This window comes from Daphnia pulex, chromosome 7 (genome assembly GCF_021134715.1).
Source record: "Daphnia pulex isolate KAP4 chromosome 7, ASM2113471v1".
NCBI classification, from domain to species: Eukaryota; Metazoa; Arthropoda; class Branchiopoda; order Diplostraca; family Daphniidae; genus Daphnia; species Daphnia pulex.
In genome coordinates, this window is record NC_060023.1 from 8,647,378 (window position 1) to 8,670,514 (window position 23,137).

General features: G+C 39.9%; 5 protein-coding genes and 2 long non-coding RNA genes across 14 annotated transcripts; 4 read left to right on the plus strand and 3 right to left on the minus strand.

Annotated features, from left to right (window-relative positions):
- The first annotated feature begins 158 nt into the window (after nt 1–158).
- Nucleotides 159–6,413, plus strand: LOC124197877 (WW domain-binding protein 2-like). Of its 3 annotated transcripts, none has more exons than XM_046593439.1 (8): nt 175–331; nt 405–579; nt 641–800; nt 872–1,027; nt 1,093–1,182; nt 1,242–1,324; nt 1,390–1,470; nt 6,082–6,413. In XM_046593439.1, exons 1-7 carry the CDS (start codon nt 276–278, stop codon nt 1,441–1,443), a joined length of 774 nt encoding a protein of 257 aa, XP_046449395.1. In that variant the 5' UTR covers nt 175–275; the 3' UTR covers nt 1,444–1,470; nt 6,082–6,413. The 3 variants fall into 3 exon arrangements, with proteins under 3 accessions (XP_046449396.1, XP_046449395.1, XP_046449398.1); XM_046593442.1 differs by lacking the exon at nt 6,082–6,413 and adding an exon at nt 5,355–5,551; XM_046593440.1 differs by lacking the exon at nt 6,082–6,413 and having other exon boundaries at nt 159–331; nt 1,390–1,777.
- On the minus strand, nt 1,748–4,822 carry LOC124197876 (hatching enzyme 1.2-like). 2 transcript variants are annotated; one of them, XM_046593438.1, is made up of 10 exons: nt 4,620–4,822; nt 4,485–4,551; nt 3,498–3,618; nt 3,308–3,408; nt 3,098–3,194; nt 2,828–2,957; nt 2,626–2,693; nt 2,389–2,517; nt 2,220–2,319; nt 1,748–2,144 (listed from the first exon to the last, which is right to left on the minus strand). In XM_046593438.1, the coding sequence occupies exons 2-10, from the start codon at nt 4,488–4,490 to the stop codon at nt 1,970–1,972; spliced, it is 927 nt and encodes a 308-aa protein (XP_046449394.1). In that variant the 5' UTR covers nt 4,491–4,551; nt 4,620–4,822; the 3' UTR covers nt 1,748–1,969. The 2 variants fall into 2 exon arrangements, with proteins under 2 accessions (XP_046449394.1, XP_046449393.1); XM_046593437.1 differs by having other exon boundaries at nt 4,485–4,822.
- Nucleotides 6,414–7,764: 1,351 nt separating the features above from the next.
- Nucleotides 7,765–9,969, minus strand: LOC124197878 (ER lumen protein-retaining receptor-like). 2 transcript variants are annotated; one of them, XM_046593443.1, is made up of 7 exons: nt 9,845–9,969; nt 9,486–9,763; nt 9,314–9,414; nt 9,164–9,252; nt 8,952–9,090; nt 8,706–8,889; nt 7,765–8,637 (listed from the first exon to the last, which is right to left on the minus strand). In XM_046593443.1, the coding sequence occupies exons 2-7, from the start codon at nt 9,574–9,576 to the stop codon at nt 8,603–8,605; spliced, it is 639 nt and encodes a 212-aa protein (XP_046449399.1). In that variant the 5' UTR covers nt 9,577–9,763; nt 9,845–9,969; the 3' UTR covers nt 7,765–8,602. The 2 variants fall into 2 exon arrangements, with proteins under 2 accessions (XP_046449399.1, XP_046449400.1); XM_046593444.1 differs by having other exon boundaries at nt 9,906–9,934.
- On the plus strand, nt 9,967–12,936 carry LOC124197874 (phosphatidylinositol 4-kinase type 2-alpha-like). 4 transcript variants are annotated; one of them, XM_046593431.1, is made up of 8 exons: nt 9,967–10,470; nt 10,602–10,682; nt 10,755–10,873; nt 10,942–11,274; nt 11,337–11,555; nt 11,629–11,859; nt 11,931–12,070; nt 12,135–12,936. In XM_046593431.1, the coding sequence occupies exons 1-8, from the start codon at nt 10,215–10,217 to the stop codon at nt 12,232–12,234; spliced, it is 1,479 nt and encodes a 492-aa protein (XP_046449387.1). In that variant the 5' UTR covers nt 9,967–10,214; the 3' UTR covers nt 12,235–12,936. The 4 variants fall into 4 exon arrangements, with proteins under 4 accessions (XP_046449387.1, XP_046449389.1, XP_046449386.1 ...); XM_046593433.1 differs by having other exon boundaries at nt 10,026–10,533; nt 11,626–11,859; XM_046593430.1 differs by having other exon boundaries at nt 10,129–10,470; nt 11,626–11,859.
- Nucleotides 12,937–13,866: 930 nt separating this feature from the next.
- LOC124197868 (advillin-like) lies at nt 13,867–18,236 on the plus strand. The gene is made up of 14 exons (XM_046593420.1): nt 13,867–14,020; nt 14,485–14,581; nt 14,657–14,770; nt 14,986–15,188; nt 15,252–15,477; nt 15,548–15,682; nt 15,752–15,932; nt 16,007–16,216; nt 16,284–16,534; nt 16,602–16,874; nt 16,947–17,109; nt 17,179–17,312; nt 17,377–17,640; nt 17,716–18,236. Exons 2-14 carry the CDS (start codon nt 14,489–14,491, stop codon nt 18,001–18,003), a joined length of 2,535 nt encoding a protein of 844 aa, XP_046449376.1. The 5' UTR covers nt 13,867–14,020; nt 14,485–14,488; the 3' UTR covers nt 18,004–18,236.
- A 463-nt stretch (nt 18,237–18,699) lies between these two features.
- On the plus strand, nt 18,700–20,047 carry LOC124197882. The gene is made up of 2 exons (XR_006876372.1): nt 18,700–18,790; nt 19,248–20,047. It is a non-coding gene; the product is annotated as an uncharacterized LOC124197882 (long non-coding RNA).
- A 364-nt stretch (nt 20,048–20,411) lies between these two features.
- On the minus strand, nt 20,412–22,887 carry LOC124197884. Its single transcript, XR_006876373.1, has 5 exons — nt 22,159–22,887; nt 21,916–22,067; nt 20,933–21,854; nt 20,723–20,869; nt 20,412–20,654 (listed from the first exon to the last, which is right to left on the minus strand). It is a non-coding gene; the product is annotated as an uncharacterized LOC124197884 (long non-coding RNA).
- Nucleotides 22,888–23,137: the final 250 nt, after the last annotated feature.

The following is a 23,137-nucleotide window of genomic DNA, read 5'->3' on the forward strand; positions in this document are numbered from 1 at the left end:
GAATGAAGCTTTAAATAATCTACTATTCTTATCTTATTTATTTATTTTGTTTTAGAAGATAAACTTGTCTACCTTCATCTCCAATTCTTCCGATTTTCGAATTTAGGCGGCTTCAACTTTAAAGCAAATGTTACAATAATGTCCGCTAGATGGCATCTGTTTTATCGTGACCTATCCGATTTCGTCATATTCTCGAAAACACTCATAACATTGAAACGTCGTGTCATTGTCGTGCATCCTCTATTCTGGTAACTGGTAAAATACGAAATCGAAGAATGTCTCTCAATACTGCTCACGCAAATAACGGTGTGCTGATTTATGCTGGAGAATGGTGAGTTGTAGAGACATCAAATAACTAACGAGAAAATCGAATTCGCATTTACCTTTGACAACTTATATTTCAGTATTCTGTTGTATTGCGACAACGTCGTGATGGAGTTCAGCGGGCAAGATAGACCAGAGTTTAAGGGTGATAAAGCAGGCAGGCTCTACTTGACTACTCACAGGATGATCTTTAACAGTTCGACAACAAAAGATCCTCTTCAAAGCTTCAGCTTTCCGTTTTGCACCATGAAAGATGCAAGTTCATTTTTCTCATTAGCACTCGAATATTCAAATAGTCATGACAACTTGATATTAGGTTGAACTGGAACAACCCATGTTTGGAGCAAACTACATTAAAGGAAAAGTTCGTGCCCAGCCAAATGGTGGATGGGTTGGAGAAGTCAAGTTCAAGCTCCACTTCAAACATGGTGGAGCCATTGAATATGGACAAGCTATGTTGCAAGCTGCAAGTATAAGTATGTTTCATTTTCTCTAGTTCTTTGTATTTTGTTGTATGTTTTTTAACAGAGAGGTTTTGTATTTTCAGCCAAGCGTAATCATCAATATTCTGATGAACCACCTGCCTATCAGCCACCATCTGGACCATGGCATAACGCTCCACCACCAGCCTATTCTACTCCTAATGGTGGTTATTATGGATGGGTGCCTCCACCCACGAATGCATTTCCCAATGCTCCTCCAGGTTGGTTTATATCTATTCCTTCTTAGAACTCAAATTGAAATTCATAGTTTAAAATTTATTTATAGCAAATTCAGTTTTCATGACTGACATGCCTCCTCCATACCCTGGAATTTATCCTGGAAATGCTAATAATGGATACGCACCATCTTCAAATGGTAAAAAACTCAAAGGATTTGTTTTTGTTTGTTTCAAATAAAATGCAATTTTTGTATAGATGCCAAGGCTGCCGAAGCTGCCGCAAGCGGAACTGCCTACTACGATCCCAATACTCATTATGCTTACGTTCCTCCAGCATATGTAAGATTCCATTTAAAAGGTTCCTTCACTGACATGAAAACTAAACATTTTATTTGTTTTTCTAGTCCAACGATGCCCCGCCCAGCTATGAGGAGAGCAAGGACAAGAAATTCAAATAAAGAGCATCCAAATTCGCAACATTCACGGTCGGCAAATTTTTCTCTATTCCCTAATATACTTCACATCTATTTAAGAAAATTATAGTTGTGTGTATTTGATGTCGATCTGATATATCACGCTATAGCATTCCTTATTCCCGTTCTACCGAGAATTTATATCTACTAGTTGATTTTTTGCGTTTAATCTCTAGTCGTTTCCCGACCGTTCGTCTTGTAGTTTTTTTTTTCCTGAATATTATGATCGTCCCACTCGATTTTAGATCGTTTCCGGCTCTTGTATTCTGTGAAAGAAAACTTTTTTCCATCCTGGAATAGAGTATGTGTCGCGCTTCAACTCGTCTGATTTGTCTCTTGGTTTTGGAAAACAAACTTATAGCGATTTTATAGCACAACAAACGATGAAATAGTGGTAGATTTGATGAGAGGATAGAAGTATGTTGGCACGACGCACGACATAATTTATATTGTTAAAACATTTTTTTTTTGTTCGATCAAAGGGTGAAGTGGCCGCAAATCGTTTGCGAGCTCAAAGGCCGAGTATGTCACAGAAAGACTCGTACTTGAGCTTCTCGTAAGGTGAAATTTCGAAGCAACCGTAAAGCTTATTCACTTTGTAGCAATCCGTCCGGCTCAATCCGTCGCGCTGGCCGATCTTGGCATCACGACGCTTCGGCACCAACGTTGGCTTGTCTCTTCCCGCACTTAATTTTGAACATGGAACATAAAATCTCTTCACTTTATATTCCATTTTAAATTCATTTTGAAAGGCTAGTTACCTGAAGAAATGGGTCCCGTAGTGCATAATGGACGTGTAGTCGTACTCGAAATCGTAGGTCGTGTTAAGCAAACTCTGCTTGGCAAAATTATGCAAAAATGCTGAATAGAAGAAGGGAATGAAAATAGATCATAAAAAATTTGAGAAATTTCGGTTCAAAATTGGCTCACGTTTAACGACATTTTCTTGATTCAAAGTGACGTAGTCATCTCGGTCTGCTCGTGATTGCTCGTGAAAAATACCCAAGGCGTGGAGCATTTCGTGAATAGCTTTTCCCGGCCCTCCCAGACACTTGGGACCTGTTATGTTTGATAACGTTTTTAGAACTTGTTAGTTGCTGGGGTCCGGATTAGAGGTAAACCCGTTTTTTTTTTTTTTTTTTTTCTTTTGTGTCGGTGTGGCCATACCTTGACTATCTGGAGGCTGAAGCGACAGGACCTGCTGCCCACCCGTACGACCGATGAACGACCAGCAACTGTATAGACAGAAGCCAACCAGAATTTGAATGAGTACAAATATTTCCCTCAGCTCGGTGGCAAAGGCCTTTTTTTTTCTTTCTTTTCATGAACTAAAAGTGGAATTGTTCTTATCGTGAGAAGCGGTCGTTACCCGGCTGGTTCCTCGACAGGCCAAATAAGCAAGTAGTCCTCCACCTCGCCGTCGTATGGGACGAAATCGATGCAGGTCATCAATCCAAGGGTGTACAAGGCTGTTTGTATGGTTTCTCGGTCGACCGGGTCTATGGGGGAAAAAAGGTTGTGTGTTAGACATTTAAAAGGAATTTTTCTACGGATTCTCATCTAACTTGAGAATCCTGGACAAGACCAACTATGCGCTTTTCTTTTCTAATCGCAACTGAAAAATCTCTCGAGCTCTTACTGTATTTGTGGCTTATGTGATAAGGCACTGTTGCATTCTTCCATCGTCGTTCGGGAAAGACATCAAACTTGAGTCCTAAACGCCAAGTGTAGTACGTCTAAAATGTGCGCAGCCATTAAAAAAAAATTTCAAAAAGAAATTTTTTTTTTTTTTAATATCGCTTGAACTTGTTTTCGTACATTGTAAGAAAAAAAAATGTTATATAATCACATCGGGCGACAATCCGGCGATATCTCCCTCCCACATCCCGGGGCTAACCTCCGGGTCTGCTTGTTTCAAACTGAGCTGTACGTTGCGATCGTAGTCGACGACTTGTTTTTGCGCATCGAAATGGATGGTGAAATATTCGTCATTAACATACACTTATAGCTTAGAAGTATATACTAAGTATATGACTTACTCGACTTTTGCAGAAAGGAAAGGGAGGAGGTCTGCGGGAATGGCACCGGCTTTGGCAGAGGGCCGGCCAGTGAGCACGCAACCAGCATAACAATCAGCATCAAAGTCGAGTCTCTGCAGCGCTGCCAAAAGAAAAGAGAGGAGCGTTAGTTTGATGCAACCGATTAGATCTCTTTTCTTATTTCCTTTGGTTTGTATCAAGGTCGTTCGTCAAAACTTCATGTTGTAAAAATGACGAGAGGATAACCATTTTTATTGTAGACTTCTTCATTTCTTCTTTTTTCTTTGTGCCAGGCTTGTTTGACATTTGAAATTTGTACATTTTTTTCAAGTCGTGAAAATTTTAGACGATTTCAAATTAAAGATAGGGGGGAAACAGGACCCTTGAAAATTAGCATTGCCCCACCCACGGAGCCGCTAGCGTGAGCTGATCTAACCAGTGTTAGTGTGTGGTTGTTGCAAACCCGTCAAGGCCAAGGTCTCGATTTTGTACAGGTACAATCTGCTTCTTCTTATAGACGAGGATTAGTGTGTATTATAGACCAATTTTGACTTGGCCAGTGCATCGTTAAAATGAGGCGGATCTGTGTCTTGTTGGCTCCTTGAGAATGGCGTTGATTTCGTTGGGACTGGGCACGTTGAATTATGTCGGCACTTAAAAAGAAATATCTAGCCATAGTCGACAACAACAAGGTCAATAGCCGGTTCGCCAAGGAGAGAAGAGACAAGAAAGGCAATATGCAAATAAAGGCTACCGTACTACAGCCCTTTTATTTTTTCTCGAAAATAATTCCCTTTAGAGATGTCTATGTGTGAGGCAATTCAGATTCGGTTATGAGTCACGTGCCATTGCATATTCAATTGCGTCGTTTTTTTCTCTATTTCATTTGAAATAGTAGCGGGTGGTCCGAACGATATCAGGCGGCGTGGTGAGCAAAGTGAAGATGGATGGGAGTGATAACTGGATGGGGTTGCTAAAAGGACTTACCGTCATGTTTTTGTCTTTTCTTCGCGGAGACTAGAAGAGAAGCCAACACGTCATCACCTCCCCAACTCTATCGCGAATAAAAAAAAGCTGCTAGGTAGCTTCCAATTTGGAAATTCCCTCCGTACTATATTTTACTTCAGACTCCCACTTTCCCTGGATCAACGGAAGAAAACTCAATTCAAAGTCAGCGGTCCTCTTCTTTCGATTGGAGCGGCTGCTGCACACAAGAGTGTGTTCAAAGGCCAAAATCGAGCAACGCGAAGGACGGTTGGCCAGCGACTGAAGTCTCACATCCCACAGGCAGACGGTCAAGTTCTTTTTTAACATCTTCTTTTTTTCGTTAAAATAGAAGAAGGAAGGAAGAAAAAAATAATAAAAAAAAAGGCCCGGAGAAAAGAGTGTATATAGAGAGAGAGAGTCTGATGGCGAGGATGGGCGTGGACTACCTGAATCCACCGTTGTGTGGCTATAGAGCGCGAGTGAGCAGCCACTTTGCGGGTGTAGAAACCAAAGTTAGCGGATTTCCCCCCTTCTCTCGCAATTCTACAGAGAATTGAAACACAAAAACCCATTATAATAATGATGATTTAGGTATTCGATTCAAGACATCTTTCTTTCGTCCGTGTACACACACACACACATTAATCTCTTTTTATGTTAACGATTTTTTGCTTAGTAAAGAAGAAAAAAAGAAGAAAAAAAAACATTCAAAGTGATGTACGACGTCGGCCGTTAATGGGCGTAGGGTTTTTTTGTTTTTATCATGGGGCTATATCCAACTTGGCGAGGGGGATAGTACTTTTTTCCAAGGCGAGGGCTGGAGATTAAATAATTCTCGTACGCATCTATATCTAGCTATATCTTTCCTAGGTGGAGTTTCGTAGCCGTCACTGGCGGATCAGCAGGAGGCAGCAGCAGCGGCTATAGGGGGGAAGTCTTTTAACATGTCCATCGGATGCCGTCACACACCTCTCTTTTCAAGTCATTAGCGGCAAGCGATACCTATCTGTGTGTTTGTCCTTGGCAATGGTTTCGAAAAAGAAAAGAAATTTTATTTTTTGACCGGACGCAATGACTGGTTCTTGTGGTTAATCCTCTGCTCTTATCAGAATGTCACGTCAAGTAGAAAACGAGCCGATTGGATCAATCAGTTTCATCATCCCATTTCTCAAGGGTATATCATGCTTGCATGAATTGCTTTTTATGTGGGGGAAAAAACAGCGCGTGATAACGATTGCTGCATAATATCGACTCAACAAAATGAATTGTTTTTTGTTCTATAGGTGTGCATAATGCAGCTTTATAATAAGGGCGTGTTGGTTAATATTCGTGCATTTACACTCAGTCAATGTTTCATAGTCGACGATTGACATGATTCTGCCCATGGGCTCCTCCAAAGCTTGCAAGTTTACATAGACGGTCATGCCGCTAGGGTTTATCTTAAATGCAGTCAAATGGGCCCGGTTTCATTTCCAAGATGATTGCAGCTTTTATCATTTTTGTTTTCTCTGGAGGAGGAGGTTGCTCCTTATTTTTTTTTATCCCGTTTGTTTTTGTTTCATTTTTTGACATTTGTTTTTCATTTTTTTTTTACCAGGAACGACCGACGAGGTCACTGAGGTCCATGACCCGCTAACTGTACACCCCGATAGTCTCTCTCTCTCTCACTGCACAATCTCTGAAAGGTTAAGTTTTTTGTTTTAACGATATTATCGGATTGGATCAGCTCCAGCCAAAATAACACTGCCCCATCTGTGTGATGTGCGCATCAGTCGATCAAGGAAACCCGAGAGGCCGAGGGAGGTGTTTCTCTTTTTCAAAATGGGATTGTCATGCTCGGATGCCTTTTACGTAAGATTTTCCACAAGTCGACCGTGCATAATTTGTTTGTTTTTTCGCAGTAAGAAAAAAAGGTCTCGTTTTCCCATTCGCGTGCGCATCCTCGTTATTTCATTTTATTTTATTTTTTGGGTCGCTTCGCAAACAAACCATTCATCGTTAGTTTCAATATGCGTGAAGGTAAGCGTCATTTTTCATTCTTTCATGACCGTGCACGCTGGGCTTTTCCAGGGGACCGCATCGGATCTTGGCCCGTTTGATAAATGTGTGGTTATTTCGGTTATTGCGTTGCATAAAAATTTGAGAAAAGGTGAATCCTTTTTGAGTCGCGATACTCGTGACCTGATGGCATTGGGAAGGCTAAATAAGCATCCGCTTCTGGTAACAGGATTTTCGGCGAATGATTGTTATTAGCATCATCTTGTGGCTTTGTTTCCTACAGTCTGGTGGTGCCTTGGCGCTCCATTATGATTCCATCACGTACGTTCCATTAACGTTTGGCCGAAACAGGTTCGAAAGACTTTTCTGCTGATATTGTTCGGCAGTCAAACTCGGCTCGACAAGTCACGTCCAGGATTCCCCATTTGTTCTTCGAAATCGTCTGCCATTTGCCACTTATCAGCCGTTTCTTGATTATTGACGACTAGCCAACGTTCCCAGCATGTCTAGTTGAAAACGATTGCATATTTGTGTTTTGGGGGAGGTCATTGGCTTTTTGGGTTCTCCCTGGACAACAATTGATTCTTTTTTTCCAAATTCACGATCACGACTTTTCGACAGGTGTTCGGCATTTTGAGAAAAAGAGTGGTTCCACTTTTCCGAACAAACGTTATGTCACCGCAAACTGCACACACTACAAGGAAACAACGCCCTACACCGTTTAATTTTAAAATTTTCAAGGTAAAGGTTACGAAATATCAACACAGGTTACGATCTTTGGACAACAAAGTTAAGTTCACACGATTTTATCATTACGAGAAATATTCGCTAGAAAACCATCCTCTGTGCACTTTCGATTTGTTTGACGTGCAAGGAACTAAGCATGAATTATTTATACACATGGGCGTAAAAGGAAAAAAATGACTTCTTTTATTTGCGTAGTACGATGTCACTGTCATAAAGAAATTTGATGCGCAATCATTTTGATATGTGATCGTGAAAACAAGTCGAGCCTTGGCAAATCTTAAAGAAACAACTTTTGTTTGTCACGTTTGTATCTCCCTGCCCATCAGTTGAAAGAGATATTATTCATGCTGTTCCCATTGCGACACTCGCCAAATTGTGTTGGCCGTTTGTAATCCTTAAGCTTTCGCAATATTTCCTGCGTAGAAGATTCTGGATTCCATTCAACGAGTCGACATTTCCCGTTAAGTATGTGGGTAAGTTTACTTGTTGAAAAACGCAATTGTCACATGATAAATTTCAATGCTTAGTGCTCTTAAATGCTTGGTCTTTCGTGTAATTCACTAGGGAAATATTTACATAAAACTAATAAGAAGATTGTGGTGATGAGCGTGATGACTGTTGAGTGCCGACATGATGGCCTTTGGATAAAAGGTAAACATTTGTGTTGGTGCATTACTAAGTCGTTGATTAATTGTGCAATAGTTACGCCATGCGAGGTCATCTAAGCTAAAGTTTGGAGGTTACCGCAAATGAGTATATAGAAGAAGATAACAGTACGGTATTAGTCTGGAGTTACGTAAAAAAAAGATTTGAAGTTGAACTGCGGTCAAGATGAAAAAGGTCAACCATTAATAAGCGATATTAGATTAGCCGTGTACTACACTATTTTACCTAATGATTTATACGACATGGCCATCACAGAACCGGATGAATGTCAAGTTCAAGGAAAATATATGCAATACAATTAAAAGATAGAGACCCCACTCTAAATAATGCCGCTCCATTCCTATCTATGCCGTGTACAGTGGACAACAGGTGGAAGATGTAACGTGAACGGACTTTATGTTTAGCAGAAAAAAAATTCTTTTATTGAAAACAAATTTTAATTAGCCCCCTGTATCATGAGCTGAAAATCGCATCCTTTGTTGGCTTTGCGAAAAATTCATTTGCTCAAGCTTTTCCTTCTTTGCAGGATAAACAGGAAAAAATAATCAAGAAACATTAAAATGAAACGCGGAAAGGAAATTATTAAAAGGCCAATCTGCATGTAACACACACACATACACACTTGCTTTCTTCTCATCTCCATCTTGTTGCGGCGTGACAATTTGCCAACAAATTCCTGGTGATGATGATGAAGATAATAAATTTGTTTATGCTGGTAGTTGCAGTTTCTTTCCTTTGAGAACTGAAAAAAAAGATGAAAATTTTGTAATTGGCCTTGCCCTTAGCAGGTAATAAATTGTGATTTCTTACCTTTGGTTATGTAGAGGTAGAAGAAGTCGCAGTACAAAATAGTTTGAACGATGCCGGCAACTACAGCGATCCAATCTTGGAAGCTCTCACCATAGTAACGGTAGATCCAGTTTAAGATGTACAGAGCACGGTAGGAGCCCAAAGCAAACAAGTAATGTGATGTGATAGATTCAGCCTCTCCAGTCTTTGGAATAAAGTATTGATTAATGTAAGTTTTTTTTTCAGTTTATCTTACAAGTTAGTTACCTTGGAAACCATGAAAAGTTGGGGCAAGATCGCAACTGCTTCCAGATAGATTGAGAAAGCCCACAGCACTTCCATGACAGAGAACTCGTGGTTGAAAAGGAGAGCCAAGGCGGCAACAGGAATAAGCAAGAGTTCGACTCTGAGGAAATTAAAATAAACCTTGATTTTTAATAGCCGACTATGATTTATGTGACTATGGAAATAACATTTACCTGAATGTGTCATGATTTCGGTCATATGTAGCCCTGAATTTGACATACATTAAATAAAGTGTGCCATAGGATGCTGCAATGAATACCACCTAATCAAAACAGCTGTGAAATAAACCGTAATGTGTTCAATATTAAACAGATTGACAATACCTTCATGAAAGAGTTGTAGAGCGAGACATAGTTTGTCAATAAATCCAAGTACCTGGTGGTGTAGACCAAGGCAAACAGAAATTGAGACTTACCCGAAATACCTAAAGAACGAGAAAGATTGGAGATTGAAGTACCGCGCGAATTTTTGTTTATGGTTTTTGTTCCCCAGTACCTGCACACGAACGACTTTTCCATATCTTCAACAGAAGTATGACAATAGCCAGAAGATGAGACAAGTCTCCCAATAGACGGAAGATATTCATTTTGATCTAGGATGTAAACTAATAATCCAACTGGTGAAAGTTGTTTTTAGACGACAAATCTTCAAAGAAACGACGGAGGGTACCGAGCTGTCAACCGGTTAATATGGCCGCTTGCTCGTTGCAGAAGCTACACGATGACGTGGACTAGTCTGGTAAAGAATAGATTTAAACAAGGACCCAAATAAACCTGAAAAAATACACAGTGGATAAGGAATTTTTTAAAAACATTTAATTAATCATAATATTTCACAAAGAGGCGTAAATTTACCTTATCTTCATGAAAGAAATAATTTTTATGATTAATGATAAGAGTGCTGTTTAGTTAGTACCTTCTATCCAAAAAACACAAGGGAGCGGAATTTCTGTCTGCAATTCTCGGTCATTGCAACTAGCGACACTAAAAAAGCGGAGTAAAGTAGGAAACTTGTGACACTGGTCATACATGAATCCATATAGTGGTTCCTTTAATCTGTACTTCTCTGTCTTTATCGCGACCTGCTTATTTGCTTTAGATTCCCAGATTAAGCAGGGCAGATTTGACTCACTACAGAAAATCGTTGATAGTAATTTTTGCGACTTATTTCGGGCAAAATTAAGCTATTGTTTGACTGTTTTGATTCGAAATTGAGTGCCTCTACATGTCTTCAGTGAACATCACTCGGACTGAGCTTCTAGTCGACGTTGAATTGGTTTCTGTCGAAGCAACTTCGACTGCACTTGTAGAAAACAACTCGACCGAGGAACAGCCGTTACATCATAATAGTCGTAGTCATTCTAACGGCGCGGTCGTGAAAAGTTATCAATCTACTGCACCAACTGCTAAAACCAGAACCACATCCTCTACTTCAGATGATTCAGCTCTTTTGCCTGACGTTGGATACAGCACCCTACAAAGTGATTAAGAAATCTAACTATCAAACTTGTTGAATTATTTCCTTGTGATGGAAACAAATTTGTGTAAAATTTTTCCTTTGTTTGCCAACACTTAAAATTTTTTTTTTGTTTGACCTCTTTTTTCTCTCTAGATTCTACAAGAGGTGTACAGGAGTACCAGCCTTTACTGAACAGTAGAATGGAGATTGATTTGACATTTAACTATTTTCCTGGTAACTCGGATTTATTTCACATCTTTCGAACCCATGAAATATAAACAAACATTTTGGTTTTATTTTAAATAGATGATCCTCAATTTAGTGATATTGTTAGAGCTGCTGAGCTTGCAATTGAACATGGAATCTATCCTGAGCGGATATATCAAGGTTCATCTGGAAGTTACTTTGTAAAGGATGCTGAAGAAGTAAGGCAAAGCAAATAGTTTACTGTTAGAGTTCTCAGTCTACATAAATGTTTCAATAAATTTATTAGAAAGTAATCGGCGTCTTCAAGCCAAAAGATGAAGAACCCTACGGCCGTTTGAATCCAAAGTGGACTAAATGGCTTCACAGTTTATGTTGTCCCTGTTTATTTGGGCGATCATGTTTGGTACCCAATCAGGGCTATCTGTCAGAAGCAGGTGCCTCTATCGTTGACCAAAAGCTTGGGCTCAACGTCGTGCCAAGGACCAAAGTCGTCATGCTTGTCAGTGAAACCTTTAATTATTCTAGAATAGATCGAGAAAAGTCGCATGTAAAAAAACTAGTCTCAGATCACTTCCCAAGCGTTGGCAGACGATTTCATCGCATCGGATTACCACCTAAAGTAAGTCGTTCTTTCTTGAAAAATCAGCAAAAACAAATCTTTTAAAATTGCTTTCAATTTAGGTGGGCTCTTTTCAGCTATTTGTTGAAGGATATAAGGATGCTGATTACTGGCTGCGGCGTTGGGAATCTGATCCTCTTCCTGAAACCATAAAGAAAAATTTTCAGTTTCAGTTTGAGAAATTAGTTATCCTTGATTTTATCATTCGTAATACCGATCGAGGCAACGACAACTGGTTAATTAAGTACGAGAAACCCGACGTGAAAGCTACTAATGAAGAGGTTTGCTGAGTTAACAATTTGTTTTTTCTTTCGAACTTTGGAATGATTTGGCTTTAAATTGGTGATTTAGCAGGATGACTGGTCGATAGTTAAAATGCCGGAAGTGAAGATAGCTGCAATTGATAATGGTTTGGCGTTTCCTTTCAAACACCCAGATTCATGGAGAGCCTACCCATTCCACTGGGCTTGGCTGCCCTACGCCAAAATCCCGTTTTCAACAGAGATCAAAGATTTAATATTGCCTTTGATTTCTGACATGAATGTTGTCCAAGACTTATGTGATGAACTTTACATGATCTTCAAGGTAAAGCTTCCCGAAAATTCTTATTGCATGATTGTCTCATGAATAATTCCTTATGATATTGACAAATATAGGAAGATAAGGGGTTCGATCGTCACATGTACGAACGCCAAATGGGCGTCATGCGAGGACAATTGCTCAATCTGAGCCAAGCTTTGAAAGACGGAAAGTCTCCTGTCCAGTTGGTACAGATGCCTCCAGTCATCGTGGAAAGGTTACCTGTCAAAATCTTAGCCTCAATGAACCAAGCAAGACTAACTGATTGTTTCCTAAAATAGATCCAAGGGTCACGTCGGGACTACCGCTGCGTTCCGGAACTTCAGCGATACTTTTACTCAACGTTTCCAGTATAAAGGCCCAGTTTTTTCTTGGTGGTAGAAATTAGGGGAAAAAAATATCTTTCTACATGGTAACTGAATCCCTCTCGCTACTTCGACAAATGAAAGGATGTATAGCATTTCATCTGTTGAGAGAAGGGATACAAAAGCGTCTCCAGGAAGTCACGCGTCCACCAGTATACATACGATTCGTTTACCTTGATTCAATTGTCGATAATATTTCAATCATGCTTTACGCATTTGTTGATTGCCACGTACGCCGAACCTAAGTCATGAGAAAATGGTACAGTATATTTTTCCTCTTGGATGATCACACCGGACTGTTTTGATTCGCGAACGTAATCACTATTTTTTTATTCGCGGCTGTTCGGTGGATTTCCAACAAAAAGCATGGTATGTCGGTATGGTCGGTTAATTTTTGCCAGCGGTAGCTCTTGTTCGGCTCTTCCTAAATCAGAATAGGTAGGCCACCTATTCCGGTTTTGTTTTTTCTCCTCTAGCATATTATAATGACTTATTGTACACATACAACATGCTTACATCTTAAAAATACATACACCATTCCTCAATCAAAAAAATATAGATGGAGAAGCAAACATTCAGATGATGTGTACGGTTAGTGTCGTTTTTTGTGACCACCAACTAACATAATCAACTTTTTCGTTTTTAAGGCAGTGCATTCAACCTTTGTCCTAATCGAATATACCGTTTGTAATTGGCATGATACAATATTGCTTAATTATATACATTCAATTCATAGATTAGTTTTCTCCCTGTATAACGTCATCAGGTATAATATTGTTTCTATTGTTTAACGTGTTTGTTGACTACATCTTGCATCATTAGGATTGATAAGAAGAATCTTAAATTTGAGCTTTTAAGAACAAAATACCTGTTATTTTTTCCGGGTTTGAAATTAAGGGAATACTTTTGAAGGAAAAGGTTCGTTCAAGTTGGATTTTTTTATCGATTCCCTGAATTCCGATTCCAAAATCTCTTCAACGATAACATCTTCATGAGGTAATTTTCAATTCTTTAATAATGTTTTGTGGATTAATGCAGAGCAGATTTATTGCGTATTTTTCTTTTCTTTTATGTCCTTGATACTTGAATTCCTTAAGTGATCGTAAGCTAATCGTAAAAGGCGGACAGATCACGACTGACAAGGCGTATATAAAGCTCCAGGCTGATAAGAAACCTTTTCCAAGTCAACCTTTTTCTAAACTGCCAAATAAGATTCCAGTGTAAAATTTATCAAGAATATGTGACACACATTCCGTATAACCTATTAAGTAATCTATCTATTATTTTAATTAAGTTGCTGCATTTGGCCGGTGTTAATTCGAGAAATGTGCTGGATCATAAATTATGCTTCACTCCATTGAGAGGTGTATGGTCTCGGCTAGACGGAGCTGTTTCAACGATCGTAAGTTCATTGCACAACGTGCGCTATTGTTCGATTTCCAATCTGACTTTTGATCCGGACTGATATTTGGATTGGAACCGTCCAAAAAAATGTAGATTAAATGTGACGAGCGATGGGTGTCATATGCTCTGTTGCAAACGTCTGTGGACACGAAAGCTTATTCTTGACTTAATGTTTTTTCCACCGACGTCGTCATGACATCGCTTGCGATAAGGAAAGAACATGTGATGACTATCGAGGACTAATATATTTCATTCTCTCCGAGTGATAAAAGCGAAACTCGTTTCTATCCCTAAACTAGGCTGATAGAGATTACAGGTCGCATTCGGTTCCGTTATCCGGCAACTGCAGTACAGAGCACCGAGTCTTCTTCACGAATTTTCTCTCCTTTACAATTCAGGTAATCATATTTTTTAAATTACAAACTTTTCTTGCTAAGCAGTCTAGCTTTAACATAGCCTCTCGAATGCTGAGCAAGTCTTAATTCACTTTTCCCCATTATCTTTACCGCTATTTTCGCTATCTTTGATTTTAAAACTTGGTTTAATTGGGAATTTTGCGCAGACGTTTTTTTGTGAAATCGAAACAAAAAGAAACATATTTGCACATAAAACTCTATTTCAAGAGTTAGATACCAAAACATCCTTAAATGGTGTTTTACAGTAGTAGAACAGTGCGGAACAATGAGTATATAAGCAACGTATCGAACGTAGATAGGACTGAATTTCGTTATCAGGCTATCTATTTTGACGTGTCATGCCTAACCATTTAATGTACACCATTGGCCCAATTATTCCGTCTTCCCATTTTCAGCATTTATTTGAATTATTCTAACGTTTTGGTAATTAACTCTCTCGATTTTAGCGCCATGACCACCCCCACCAACCACCACAACGTCGTCGATCCGGCTTTCATTGCTGTGTCCAAGGACAGTACCGCCTTCATCATCTGGCGTGTCGAAGTATGGCCTTTTACCGTTAATGAATAGCAGCAAACAATAGAACAAAAAAAATAGGACGCCTTTTCTTTTATCTAGGATTTGAAACTTGTGCAGCTACCTAAAGAGGCATATGGCAAATTCCATGCCGGTGACTCGTACCTGATTTACAGCGCTTTCGAAACTGGCCAGCCTTGTGGCACTCTTCTTCAGGTATCTTTATAACTGTCTATCCGGTGTTTCTATTTCTTTCAACTTCAGTTAAAGCCATTATTTGACATTTCTGCCAAACTTTGCCTGGCAAGTTTAGATAACATAGGTTTTTATCACAACGTATGGTAGACGGTTGCGATATAGATAAGGCCTTTTAAAATGGTTAGGGACGCTGCGAATGGCGGTTAATCATATCGAATGTTTTTCATTCACAGCAAATTAAAGCAGCATCAAGCGGAAAACTTGAACGTTTCATTCACTATTGGCTCGGAACGGAAACTACCCAAGATGAAGCTGGCGTAGTTGCCATCAAGGCTGTCGAGCTCGATGATTATTTGGGTGGCTCACCTGTCCAGCAACGTGAAGTCGAAGGCAGCGAATCTACTCGATTCATGACTTACTTCAAGGATGGCATTAGGTATTTTAGGACTTTAGATTAATAGCAGAGCTAAGCTAAATTCTTTCTTGTTTATTTATTTAGGATTTTGCCTGGAGGAGCTGCATCTGGCTTCAAACATGTAACGGATGAATTCCATCCTGCTCTGTACTCGGTCAAAGGCAAACGGAATCCGATTGTGCGCCAACTTCCGGAAGTCTCCTGGTCTCTGATGAACGAAGGCGATGTTTTCGTATTGGATTGTAAGAAATACATTTTCGGATGGGTTGGCCGATCCGCTAATAACATGGAGAAAATGCACGCTGCCAAGGTGCGAACCATTTATTTTTCAATGTCTGTCCAGAATTCAAATAATTAATGTTCTCATTTTGTTTGTGTAGCTTGCGCAATCCTTGAAGGGTGATCATGGTGAATCCTACAGCACTTTGGTCATCGTCGAAGATGGCCAAGAACTTGCGTTGCCAGATGCTGAGAGAGCAGCATTTGAAGCTATACTCCCCATCAAGGACAAAAAAGTATGGAATCAAGACAAATTCCTATTCAGTAGTTACTTTTGTGATGTTAAATGTAAATGATCTCAATAGCTGAAAGCTGCCGATGCCGAAAAAGATGAAGCTGTGGAAACTACCACTTTCACTGAGATTAAACTGTACCGTTGCACGGATGAAGATGGCACTTTGAAAGTCACCGAGATCAAGAAAGGACCCCTTTACCAAGCCGATTTGAAGTCGGAAGACAGCTTCATTATTGACAATGGCGCTAATGGTAATTTTAGTCAGCCAATAGTTTGGTTCCAATTACAAATTAAAATGTTGATGATAATCATTTTTGCGGAACAGGTATCTTCGTCTGGGTTGGCAAGAAAGCAACTCAACAAGAACGCACAGAGGCAATGAGAAATGGCCAGAGCTTTGCCAAAAAGAAGGAATACCCACCAAACACCAACGTGGTCCGCGTGCTCGATGGAGGTGAACCTGCAGAGTTCAAGTCCTTGTTCCGCGACTGGAAAGTACGCGATCAAGCTGTTGGCTTTGGAAGACAAGCTTCAAGTGAGGATTCTATTTTTCTTTTTTTTTCCCCTGAGACAAAACAATGACGCTAGAATTTATTTTACAGCTAGCAAAGTCGCCAAAGTTGTTCAAACGAAATTTGACGCATCGACCCTCCACGAGAATCCCAAGGCTGCGGCTAAAGCAGGAATGGTTGACGATGGCACTGGTAAAAAGGAAGTTTATCGCATTATCGATAAGGAGCTGTCTCCAGTTCCTCTCTCTGAGCACGGCAAGTTTTACGCTGGCGATTGCTACGTCATCAATTACGCGTACACAGCCGGCGGTACTGAAAAGAACATCATCTATTATTGGCTGGTACGTTAATTTTTAATAAATATTAGACATGGAGTACCGAATCGATTAAATGTGTCTGAAATTAAAGGGTGCCACTGCCGGACAAGATGAAAAGGGTACTGCTGCAGTGATGGCCGTTTCCTTGGATAACAAACTCGGAGGTCGAGCTGTTCAAATCCGACTAATCCAAGGAAAAGAACCGGAGCATTTCCTGGCCATGTTTGGTGGCAAGCTGATTATTTACTCGGGTGGACGGGCTTCTTCTTTCGAGTCCCAAGAAGGTGAAAAGGATGATGTTTTGGGAAATACTTATATGCTCCAAGTTCGCGGTAATGCCGCTCACAACACTAAGGCTATTCAGGTACATTGTTGAGAATCAATATCTTTTTAAAAATATGAAAAGTCTTACGAAAGAAATCAAAAATATTTGCAGGTTCCGCTGAAAGCCTCTTCTCTCAATTCCAACGATGTCTTCATTTTGTTTTCCCCAACTGTCGTTTTCATTTGGTGCGGCAAGGGTTGCACCGGCGATGAGCGTGAAATGGCCAAGAAAGTCGCGGCTGATGGTAAAGCTGATTCGCAGATTATGGCCGAAGGTAACTTGATCGCTATATTACTTCGTTTTTCAACTGCTATAAATCTTGCTATTTGTATTACCGTTACAGGTCAAGAAAAGGATGAATTTTGGACATTGCTTGGAGGCAAAGGCCCTTACGTAACAGACATGCGAACAGCCGAAGAGATTCATGAACATGAACCACGTCTCTTCCAGTGCTCAAATGCCACCGGAAACATGAAGGTAGCGAACGTTGCAATACTTTTTGACATGTTGCACAACTTAACATTTTTTTTTAACACAATAGGTAGAGGAAATCCTTGAATTTAATCAAACCGATTTAGCCGAGGAGGACGTGATGGTGCTTGATGCTTGGCATTCGATCTTCATCTGGGTTGGTGTCAATTCCAACAAACAAGAAGTCGCTTTGGTTGAAAAGGGCGTTGTCGAATACTTGCGTACCGATCCTAAGGGACGTGATATGGATACTCCAATTCTTAAGGTTCACCAGGGCTGCGAACCGCCCACTTTCACGGGATTTTTCGGCGCTTGGGACCCCACCAGCTGGGAGGTAATAAAAACAGATAATGTTGCGTAAATTAACAATTGTAACAAAGAGACACTCGTTCACTAATTTCAAATTCAGAACCGAATGGATTTCGAGAAAATGAAAGCAGAACTCATGAAAACCAATCCCAACATGACAATCACCATGTCCATTAAGGGTGTTGGAGGCGAGAAAAATCGATATCCGCTAGTTGTTTTGCAAGAGAAGGACGCAGAGAAGCTTCCCGCTGACGTGAATCCCAGTCAGAAGGAGCTGTCTCTTCACGATGCCGAGTTTTCCCGTGTGTTCAAAATGGAACGTGCCGCTTATGACGCGTTGCCTGGATGGAAGCGCGATCAATTGAAGAAGGGTGCTGGCATTTTTTAATTTTTAAGTTTGATCCAAGTAAAAAATAAGAAAAGGAAATAGTGGAACTAAGGTTTTATCCTGTCGCTTTACGTTTCTTCCTGTTAATTCCGCTGCCATCTTTATTCTTTATCCCTTTCGCCCTAATTTGAGATTTTATGTTTCGGGCCACCGGCCAAGAGGCCGGTTTTAATCACATATATGTTCCCCCATTATAAGTATCGTTGGCATGTCCAATAGAAACAATGAAAATATTTTGACTTAATGTTAATGTTTTTTTTTACGTTAGTTACTTATTTTGATTTCGATGTTTTCAAAATTCAAACCACCTTGTCGATGTGGTTAGAGAGCTGCGTTCACGTGAAAAAATCGGAGAACTGTTGTTCAATTCCGGATACAGCCTGATATGATGACGAATTGGTAACATGCATCACCGACTGAAGATACAATGTCGATAATACCCCGTTCAAGTTTCTGATGGACTGTAAATAGCTTTTTTTAAGTTACGACACCAGTGGAATGGAACGGCACCATTTAATGATTTTTAAAATATTCGCCATTCACGCTTTTCCTCTGCGACGTATTGATGTGTGATGTCATATCCATTTGCATGTCAGAAATAAAAAGCAGAGCAATTTTTATGTAGGAACTAGGAAGAAATAGCGACATCGAGTTTCAGAAACTGGCAGCGCCGCTTTCCAGTCCTCACGGAAGTTCGTCTGCGCTCTGCAGTGCGGCCAAAAATGGCCATTGTTCGAGAAGGCTGATTGGGTTTTCCTGGTTTTCCGATTCCTGACGTTTTCCCTGAGTATTTATCAAATTGAACATTAAATATTTTCCTCATCTATTTCAACGTATTCCAACATTCTGTATAAATTTTGTTGAAATTTTCATTCTTTGAGATCAGAAAATTCTGTCAAACTTTATTACTTGACAGATGACACTTTTCCAACTTTTTCGTTCATTTCTGATTAAGTGTTTTAGTTATGTCTTTTTGAAATCAAAAGTTAAATCTGTAGGGTTCTTTAGATCACATGATACATAGTTTATGTATTCTTGTAATCGAGGAATTAAATGTATTTTGATAGCTAATAACATGCATTTCTTTTGCTCATTTAAGATAAGATTTCCTGATCACAAGGCAAATTATGTGATTAAACAGTTTGACACAAAGTGGCCATAAGTTAGAGAATGGCCACAAATCAAAACACTGATTTACTTCATTTTGGATCTATATCTAATCAGCATTTTATTCTTTTCATCAGATCTGGAAAAACCAAACCTTTGGCGCAAACAGGCTAAACCCATAATGTGGGTGATAGAGACTCAACGAAGAAAGTTCAGAAGATCTTGGTGCAAAGTCTGCATGGTGGTTCCCTTATTCTTCAACAACTTACGACAGTGTCATTCAAGAATAGCTCAGGGGCAGATGCTGGCTTGTAGCAACTAGCAAGCAGAAAGCAGTGATGGGTGCAACTGCTACAGCTTTCACTGTGGTTGTTAGTCTGCAACTGTCACCTCCATCTGCTACTCTTAGTGTTGCTGTTACCGCTAATTCCGCTGCTGTGGTGTCGAGAAAGGCACATGACTGAAACCATTTTGTGTGTTTAAATTAAGTGGTGGAGTACATTAGTGAAGCCAGAACAGAACCAGAGATCACTGATATTCTAATGTCAGTTTGAAAAGCTTATTTTCTAGAATATTTGTTATCTTACCTCAATAACTGTGTGAGTAGAGAGAACGGAAAAGTTCTTCTTGTTCTAGAGGAAAAAATGTGCTACTTAAGAGAGAATAGGAGAATTAAATAACTAGATGTTTTCAATAAAAGTAAAATTTGTTTGTTAGAAAATTGATTGGGGGCAATGAAACATAAAAAAACTATAGCATTGTTTATGTACTTGTTGATCGTATGGGGGTTTTCGTAAATGAAAAGGCTGAAATGTTTATTTTAAAAAATTATTGTTTAGCGGGTTCGGTTGGTTTTTTTCTCTTATTTTGCTTATTAAATGATGTAGCCTAAGTCTTGATTACTGACTAAATGAAATAAACATAAATGAATTGAGAATAGAATTGTGATATATTGTCCTTTTCCCCACCTCCACCCACAATTCCTCCACATTTTATAAGCATACAATTTATACAAACATACATAATTACATACACTTAAGTTAACCCGTTGGCTGCCACGCCATACAACCTGTAGGTTGTTTTTCTACTACTCTACGCGCCATGTCCGAAGGATCCATGACCAAGGTGGGACTTGCCATTGCTGACAAGTCCGGGCTGACACGGTGACAGGAGAAGATGGAATGCACGCCTCTAGAATCCATCACCGTATCGACAAGGGGGAAGTCCCTATGGTGCACTGCCTAACGGGGCCTTTCGGCGAATCTGGGGCTGGTGCGACTGTCCGACCCCGCGGCATGTAAACCACGAGACCGAACAGCGCGGCCCGTGCTAAGGAGCTAGGAGAGAACAAATGCGTGGCAGCCAACGGGTTAACTTATAAAAAATCATACCCACAACAATGAACAATCACAGATGATCCGCGTTGAACGTGTTGCCTGTCAGCCGTTCCACCAGCCGTTCCATGGCTGGATCAGGTGGGAAGTTTCTATAAGTTTCGATTACAGTTGCAGGATTAGCTTGAACATACCGAGATTCCAGACCTTCTATTAAAAAAAAAACGACAAATTTAATTAATTTAAAACTAGTTACAAGAATGAACTCACAAAATTACCTCAGGTATGAGTGATGAATTGATGATTCGCCAAGATCCAGCTCTTAATCCGCATTGTCTGATATCAAGGCGTCGCATAAGGTGAGTTGCAGACAGCTAGCGACAACTCACGTGGCCATAAAGACGGAACCCTTGCACTTTACAAATCTTTTGAATAGAATAAAAAAAGCTCATTAGCTGTCGGGTTTAAAACGAAATTAAAATTTTTACCATCAACTGTTCCTGTTTTATGACTTTGGCATAATGAACGGTATGTAGACATTGCATCTCCTCTTCTAGTTCTTTATCCTTTTTCTCTTCCTCGTTCATCACCTTACGCTCTTAACGTTCAAGTGTTGTCTGTTGTTGAAGTTGTGAGAAGAATGTGACCAAGTGACTCATGCCAGAGACGGAAGAGAAAATAATTGGGCGGATTCAGGCAACCAGGATCCAGAGGGTCAGCAGTCAGCACTGGTCAGTAGACGAGTTATTTTGACTCGACTTTTGGATACATACAGCCCATCGTGGAAATAGCAGGCAGATGAGGGTGAAATTGCAACAACATAGTCGAACAGTCAGCAACATGTTGCCGAATGCACTAGCCGACCACTTTTTAAAACTCTCCGGTAACTAGTGATGATAACTTGTGCAATCAGCAATATTTGCGGTTTCTTTCCTCTGACGACCGATTCTTCTTCTTACTAAGCGCAAGTAGATTGCTCGTGTACTGGGTGACATACGTCTTCTGTATGTCTTGCCCGACTTGAAAATTACTCCGTCTGGTAAATGAAATTGCGGCTTGATGGGAGTAGCACTGCTTTTCTCCTTGATAGTGACTCCTCCAGAACCATTAGTTAGGCAACATAAGTGCCTGTCGCCGTGTCGCGCCACAATAATGCCTGTCGAGGATCGTGTGGAATAAGTTCCGCTGGTCATTGGTGTACTGGTATTAGCTGGTGGTTCTCATGGCTCGATTCTACACAGATGGCACACTTTTTCACAACTTTATCAGTTTCTATTTGGTCATTTGATTGCATCGACCGATAGGCTTTCATTAGGTTTGTTTTCTCCTTCTTTCTCAATTTGACGACCATCTGAACGGCCTCTCTACTAGCAACTACTTCGTCAAGTTCCAGATAGGATTTGTTGTTGCCTACAATAATTCGAATTATTAACGTTACTATGACAAAACTAGGTAGTTTCATTGCATTTACCTTAATACTCGTTTTTTCTTCAACTGTAGCTAGTGTCTTTGTCAACGTCAATTTCTTCCTGGTTACCAGTTCCTTCGACAAAGATGCGTCTTGCAATAAACCAGTATTTGCGCCCGTGTCGGTCGTAACCCGTCAACCCGAAGATTTTTAGTCTATAAAAATAAATAAGGAATTCCGTTAAAATATCCAGAAAATGTTATTCTTACTTAAATTATACACACAAACAAGAATTACAAGTCTTACTCAATAATATTGTGGCTCGTGTTGTAAAACTTTGGCTGCAGAGGTGAGTGATAATGATTTTGAACATATCAATCAAAAAAGATTATTCTCCGTCGATTATGGAACACGTAGGTGAAAACTGAGTCGACGTTCCTTCTTATTGGCTAACACTTTTCTACACCAGTGATATTTTGTTGCCTGCTGTGGAACCAGTGGAACTGCCATCCCATTGATTCCCATGTAGACTGGAGATCTCGTTATGGTACTAAACGGATGGATCTGGCAGTTCATGTAATGGCTGACACTCGATCTGGGTTCACTTTATGAGGTACTTGTTCTTCTTCATCACTTGATTTTTCATAAGCCAACAAGACATCTTAAACAGTCACAACTCACACAACTGTAACTTAAACACTCACAACACTGTACTTGAAAGGCTTATTGTTGTTTTCAAGCTAAGTTATGGGGTAACCTTGTCCCGTAAAAAACACACAGAACAAAATCTTCTTGTATCACTTCTTTCTTTCACTTTTATCAGCACAGAGAGATTGAATATGCAGGACTGCAGGTGAAACAATGCATACCTCACTTCTTGTACCGAAGTTATCTGGGAATCCTGGATTGTTTCTAACATTTTTTTTACTGGACGGCTCAGACTCAACCCACCACATTTAAATATTAATTCAACGGTTGAAACTTCTTTACAACGCCATGCTGAGTTTGCAGCCTCACAATTCATAAGTTATTCTTCATTTTTACACTGCAGACGAACTTCCGTAAGGACTGGAAAGCAGTGCTGCCGCTCTGCCAGCCAATTTCCGAAGCTCGATGTCGCTAACTCGCTATTTCTTCCTCCACAAAAATAACTCGCTATTTCTTCCTCCACAAAAATAACCTTTTTACTCTATTTTCGACATCTTCGAAAGAAATGTATGTAAATACTTGCGATAACGTTTGGCGAAAGCCCTAAATAGAACGTATGAATAATCACATGTTCTTC